This window comes from Suricata suricatta, chromosome 16 (assembly GCF_006229205.1).
Source record: "Suricata suricatta isolate VVHF042 chromosome 16, meerkat_22Aug2017_6uvM2_HiC, whole genome shotgun sequence".
Taxonomy (NCBI): Eukaryota; Metazoa; Chordata; class Mammalia; order Carnivora; family Herpestidae; genus Suricata; species Suricata suricatta.
The window spans coordinates 50,612,807-50,618,907 of record NC_043715.1 but is presented as its reverse complement, the minus strand read 5'-3'; the positions used below and the strand labels follow the sequence as shown (position 1 = coordinate 50,618,907).

Below are 6,101 nucleotides of genomic sequence, written 5' to 3'. Positions count from 1 at the left end.
GCGGAGGCTTGGCCGGCGGCGGGGCGGCCTCGGCGCTGCAGCAGCTGTACATGCCCTGCGGGGGGTGGGGGGCGGGAAGAGAAGCAGGGTCAGCGGGCGAGGCCCGAGACCGCCTGCCTCCCCTTCAGCTCCCCGACCCGTCGGGCACCTCGCACGTCTCTCCCACTCGGAGGCATCCCTGCCAGCCTCCCCGCAGCTCTGCCCTTCGGCCTCCCCCTCTCCCCGCTCCCTACCCTGGAGAAGGCCAGCAGGAAGTCCATGCGGTGGGTGGGCCCCAGGCAGTGCCGAAGACGCCAGTACACAAGGTGCTCCCAGGCGAAGACCAGGAGGGAGAGGCCCATGGCCACCAGGAGCATGTAGAAGACCCCCGCCATGTTGTCGATGTCCAGCTTACTGCTCATCACCTCGATTTTGTCATTGTGACAGATCCCGGACAGCCACAGCCGCTCCAGCATCTCGATCTCATCTGGAGAAAGGGGGGAGGGGGGGCACCTAGGTCAACTTCCGTAGGCACCGTCCGAGGACCTTCTCGGACACAGGAGTCTGGGCGCCCAGCCCTCTCCAACCTCAGACCCTGGTGTCCTAATCCTCCTACCCTCCTGCGCCCAGGACCCAGGGCTCTTGCCCGCCTTCCCCCCCCCCCCCCCCCCCCCCCCCCCCCCCCCCCCCCCCCCCCCCCCCCCCCCCCAGGCATCCCTGTGCGCAACCGCACCATCCCCCAGGAACTGCAACAGTGCCAGGTCGATCGGCCGCTTCCAGCGAGAGCCCTTGTGCAGGGCGATGCCGTAGCCCGTCGTGGCAAAGACCTTGCCCGAGCCGATGGTGACCAGCTTGCAGCCTTCATCCTTTCGGGCCATGTAGTTGAGCACAGCTGCATCATAGATGAAGGCGTCCAGCTTCCTGGGGGGAGGGGGCGTGAAAGACAGGGTCAGTCCCACCCAGATGCCCTCATGCCTGGCCCGCAACCCCCTCTCACCCCTAAGAGCCTCCGATTGCCGCACATCCTGACCGGTGGTGAGCTCCTGACCAAGCCACTCCATCTCCCGGTGCCTCCGTTTGGAGCTGCAAAATGGGGATAATAGGAATACCTCCCTTCCACGGGTGCTGCAAAGGGAAGTTGATGCTTGGCGGAAAGAAAGTGCTGGAGATATGTGAGCTATGCCTGTTACTGAGATAACCGCGGCCGCCCAGAGAAGGTTCTGGAGACGCCTCCATTCTACAGAGGGCTGAGGCTCAGACGGGACTCCTACACATCCTAATAACGCCAACGGTCGCTTGTACCATGCCAAGCGCCGTTCCATCGGCTGTAATAACTCGTCCTGTCCCTCTGAGCGCTCCTGCGAGGTGGAAACCGTTATCTCCATTACTCAGATGGGAAATGCAGGCCCAGATGCGCACCCTACTTTGCTTGCGTTCTCCCACTAGGCCCCCGATTTCTCAACCTTGATAAGAAGACCCGCAGGGAGAGAGACTTCCGCCTCACGGAGGAATACCCTATGGCGCACGCGCCCTGCGTCCCTTCCTTCACAGCTGCTGCCGTCGGACCGGACTTATGTGATTACCCGATGAGTCCCAGCCTCCGCTCTTAGACCGCGAGCCCCAGCTAGGACACCTTCCAAGCTGTGACTCAGCACAGTTCCTGGCACATCCCCGGGGGCCGTAAATATTTGTGGAATGCATGGATGAGTGGATAGAGAAGTCCACGCTGTGTAACTATTCTGTGAAGCAAGATCTGTGCCTATGATCTGACGTCAAGATGCCCAGGGCATCTCCATGAGGGAAAAAAAGAAAAGGAAAAAAAAAAAGTCACAGAAGCTCATATAGAGCATAACTCCATGTTAAGTTTTTTAAATTTATATGAGAGAGAGAGAGAGAGAGAGCGAGCGAGTGTGGAAGAAGGGCAGAGGGAGAGACAGAGAATCTTAAGCAGGCTCCATGCTTAGCAAGGAGCTGGACTCCGGGCTTGACCCTATGACTCTGGGATCACAATCAGAGCTGAAATCAAGAGTCCGGACGCTCAACCAACTGAGCCACCCAGATGCCCCTCCATATTAATTTTTTTTATTAAAAAAATCTTTTTTAATGTTGATTTATTTTGAGAGAGAGAGAGAGAGCGGGAGCAGGGAGGGGCAGAGAGAGAGCAACAGGGACCCCCAGATTCCGAAGCAGCTTCCAGATTCTGAGCCATCAGCACAGAACAGGACGCGGGGCTTGAACTCACCAACCATGAGATCATGACCTGAACCAAAGTCGGAGCTTAACCGACTGAGCCACACAGGCGCCCCAATTTTAATTAATTTAAATGTAAAGAGTATTGGGCAGCGCAAGTATGGGGGAAACAAGCAATCAACGCATGCGGCTGGACGCTGGTTTGTCAGGAAGGCAAAGGAATTTTGGGAGTTATCTGCCTATCTGTTGATGTAAATGCCTCTATGTCCCCAAATCTTTTTTGTTAAGTTTATTTATTTTGAGAGAGACAGAGAGAGCACATGCATAGGAGGGGCAGAGAGAAAGACAGGGAATCCCAAGCAGGCTCCGCGCTGTCAGCACAGAGCCTGTCATCGGCCTCGAACCCATAAACCACGAGATCATGACCTGACCCAAAACCAAGAGTCTGATGCTTAACCAATGAGGCCAAATCGCCAGTAAAGCCCTCTCTGCACTCTCACACATGCGCACATAGATGCCGTGTGCACGTACCTCTGTACATACAGAGACATGAAGGAAAAGGGCAGAATTAGTCCACGGACCCCAAATGGGGAGACGGACAGCAGACCCCCCCCTGCCACTGAACGGATTCCAGCTGAAGCAAAATCTTGGGGGTGATGCAAAGAACTTGAAGCTCTGGGGAATGAGCAGAAATCTGGAGAGGGCAAGTCAAGATCCCATGGCTGGAGAATGGGGTTTGAATTAATTTTCCGTGGATTCTAACAGGCAGGAAGATCCTAGCTGACCTCTGGAAATGTGTGTGTGTGTGTGTGTGTGTGTGTGTGTGTGTGTGTGTGTATCTCACAACTGCCTGTGGGCACTGCTGCCTTGTAGGCAAACTGTAATTTCTCTTTGTTCAGTAAATGCCCTCGGGGGCAAATTGCTTCCCAGGTTTAAGTGGAAAGAACTGGATGTTTCCAGAGTCAGGCTGAAGAGGAGGGATGGGCGGGCTTGAGGACTAGGATAAAAGGCACAGAAGGTCTCCAGGGTCCTTGAAGGGAGAAGGGAGAGGTGTGGAGGGGGAGATGAGGGGGGAGACCTGGAAGGCACTGAGGACAAGAGTCGAAAGTCAAGGTTTCCAGAGGCCTTGGGAGGTTTGAGGGGCTCTCAGGAAGAGGGGAGCTAGGAGCTTTCACTTTTTCTTTTTAAATTTTTTTTAAATTTATTTTTGAGACAGAGAGAGACAGTGCGAGCAGGGGAGGGACAGAGAGAGGGAGACACAGAATCTGAAGCAGGCTCTAGGCTCTGAGCTGTCAGCAAAGAGCCCAATGCGGGGCTTGAACCTATGAACCGTGAGATCATGACCTGAGCCAAAGCCAGACACTCAATCGACTGAGCCACCCAGGCGCCCCAAGAGCCTTCACTTTTAATCCTTTGCCAAGTCCTTTTTTTTTTTTTAAAGTTCATTTATTTATTTATTTATTTAGAGAGCAGGGAAGAGGCAGAGAGAGAGAATCCAAAGCAGTCTCCACACATCAGTGTGGAGCCCCACTTGGGGCTTGACCTCATAAAATGCAAGAGCTGAGCTGAAGTTGGCCGCCTAACTGACTAAGTGCCCAGGGCCCCCTTTGCTCCATCTTCTTCAAAATTTTATGTTAATGATTATTCATTTTTGAGAGACAGAGGATGCAAAGTAGGCTCTGCACGGTCAGCACAGTGCCTGATGTGGGGCTTGAACTCACAAACCGTGAGATAGTGACCTGAGCCCCCTGGGCCCCCCATCAGTCTTTATGCAACATAACACCTGCCTCCCTTCCCCCATGCCCTTACTTCCTCTCCCACTTCCACATTGTCACTACCCGTCTACTAAGTCTCGGCCGTGTCCTACAGCCTTCCATCAGGATCGGGTTTGGAAAAATAAAAATTCCCTGCATCTATCTTTGCTTTCCTGTTTATTCCTGCCCCATCACCAGAGGGATCTTAACATTTAAGGCAGCTTCTGCCCCTTCTCAGCTCCCTCCCCTCCCCTGACTCCTCTTCACTCAGTAACTGGATTTGCCTCCTGTTACAAGGAAACTATGGCAGCAAACAGGAAGTTCCTGGACCACTCCAGCACACTCCTGCCTCAGGACCTTTGCACTGGCCATTCCCTCTGCTGGAACATCCTTTCCCAGATAGCCACCTGGCTCCGCCCCTCACTTCCTTCAAGTGTTGCTCAGAAGGCAGCTTCTTGAGCACCTTAAATACTACAACCGGAAGCTTCCTCCCCAGGTCTCCCAAACTCACTCACTGGTGCATATCCCTTTGTAACTATAGTATGTTCTGGGTTATTAAGTTTATGGTTCCCCTCTTCCCACCGGGCTTGAAATTCCATGAAGGAACAGATCTTGTCTGTCTGGTTGACCGCTGCAGCCACAAGGTCTGGAACTGCACCCAGCACATAACAGGTGGTTAACAGTGGCTGAATGAATGAATTCAGGCCGCTTCGAGGTGGGCGTTCCGTGGGCCAGGCATGAAGCTGAGAGGTAAGATCTCATGATCCTGGGAGAGCTGCCAAGAGGTGCTCCTCCAGGGAGAAAGCCACACAGGAACAGTGTGTGTTTTCAGCAAGGGAGGTATAAAGTTGCGGGTATCACACAGAGTTTAAGTGATCTGAGAGGAATGAAAAATAGCGCTTACTTTGCGCGTTTGCCCGCCGTGGTAGGGTGAGCCCATACGTGGTACTGGAACCTGAGCCGGCCCAAACCAAGAGCAGCTGCCAAGGCCAAGTCCTTCCTGCCTCTCTGGAAGGAAGGAATTCTCTGGCGCTGTCCATGGTGGCTGCTCTTGCCACAGAAGGCTACTGGAATTTAAATTTGAATTAAAATTTAAAAATTCAGTTCCTGGGGCGCCTGGTGGCTCAGTCGGCTAAGCGTCCACCTGCGGCTCAGGTCAGGATCTCACGGTGTGTGGGTTCGAGCCCTGCATCAGGCTCCGTGCTGACAGCTTGGAGCCTGGAGCCTGCTTGGGAGTCTGTGTCTCCCTCTCTCTCTGCCCCTTTCCCTGCTTGCACTCTGTCTGTCTGTCGCTCTCTCAAAAATAAATACACATTAGAAGAAAATAAAGAAATAAAAATTAAAAAAATTCAGTTCCTTAGTCACACCGACCAGATTTCAAATGATAACAAATTGGTGGTTACTGCATCAGACTGCAAAAGTCTGGAACATTTCTCTCTCTTTTTACTTATTTATTTGTTCGTTTGTTTGTTTGTTCATGGGGGGAGGGGGAGAGACGGAGGGAGACAGAATCCCAAGCAGGCTTCACAACATCACAGCACAGCCCAGGGCGGGGCTCGAACTCCTGAACTGCTGAGATCATGACCTGAGCTGCAACCAAGAGTCAGATGCTTAACTGACAGAGCCACCCAGGCATCCCTCTCTGTTTCTAAAAAGTGCTTATTTATTTATTTTGAGAGAGAGAGAGAGAGAGAGAGCAGGGGAGGGGCCCAGAGGGAAGGACAGAGAATCCCAAGCAGGCCCCTTGCTGCCAGCGCAGAGCCCAACACGGGGCTCACTCCCACCAACTGGGAGATCACAACCTGAGCCGAAATCAAGAGTTGGGTGCTCAACTGACTGAGCCCCCCAGGCGCCCCATGGAACATTTCCATCCTTGCGGAGAGGGCTATTGCAGACCGATGCTCATGGGACACATATGTGTCTGGCTCCCTGACCAGGAAGGAAGGCCCAAGAGAGATGGACATTCATGTGTTCACCCTGCACCCTCGGCGCCTAGCCCAGGGCTTGGTCTTAATGCACGCTTATTGGAGGGGCACCTGGGGGGCTCCGTCGGTGAAGCATCCGACTTTGATTTCAGCTCAGGTCAGGGTCTCACGCGTCGTGAGATTGAGCCCCATATCCTGACAGCATGGAGCCTGCTTGGGATTCTCTCTCTGCCCCTCCCCTGCTCTCTCTCTC

The 6,101-nt window shown here is 53.7% G+C and overlaps 1 protein-coding gene across 1 annotated transcript in view; it reads right to left on the bottom strand.

Moving 5' to 3' along the window:
• GRIN2D (glutamate ionotropic receptor NMDA type subunit 2D) overlaps positions 1 to 6,101 on the bottom strand; it is a gene marked incomplete at its 5' end in the record, with an annotated part of 34,212 nt that overhangs the window by 838 nt on the left and 27,273 nt on the right. The window contains 3 exons of the mRNA XM_029924341.1: positions 3 to 55; positions 234 to 466; positions 713 to 900. Of these exons, the coding sequence (XP_029780201.1) occupies positions 3 to 55; positions 234 to 466; positions 713 to 900 (474 nt within the window). The remainder of the gene's footprint in view (positions 1 to 2; positions 56 to 233; positions 467 to 712; positions 901 to 6,101) is intronic.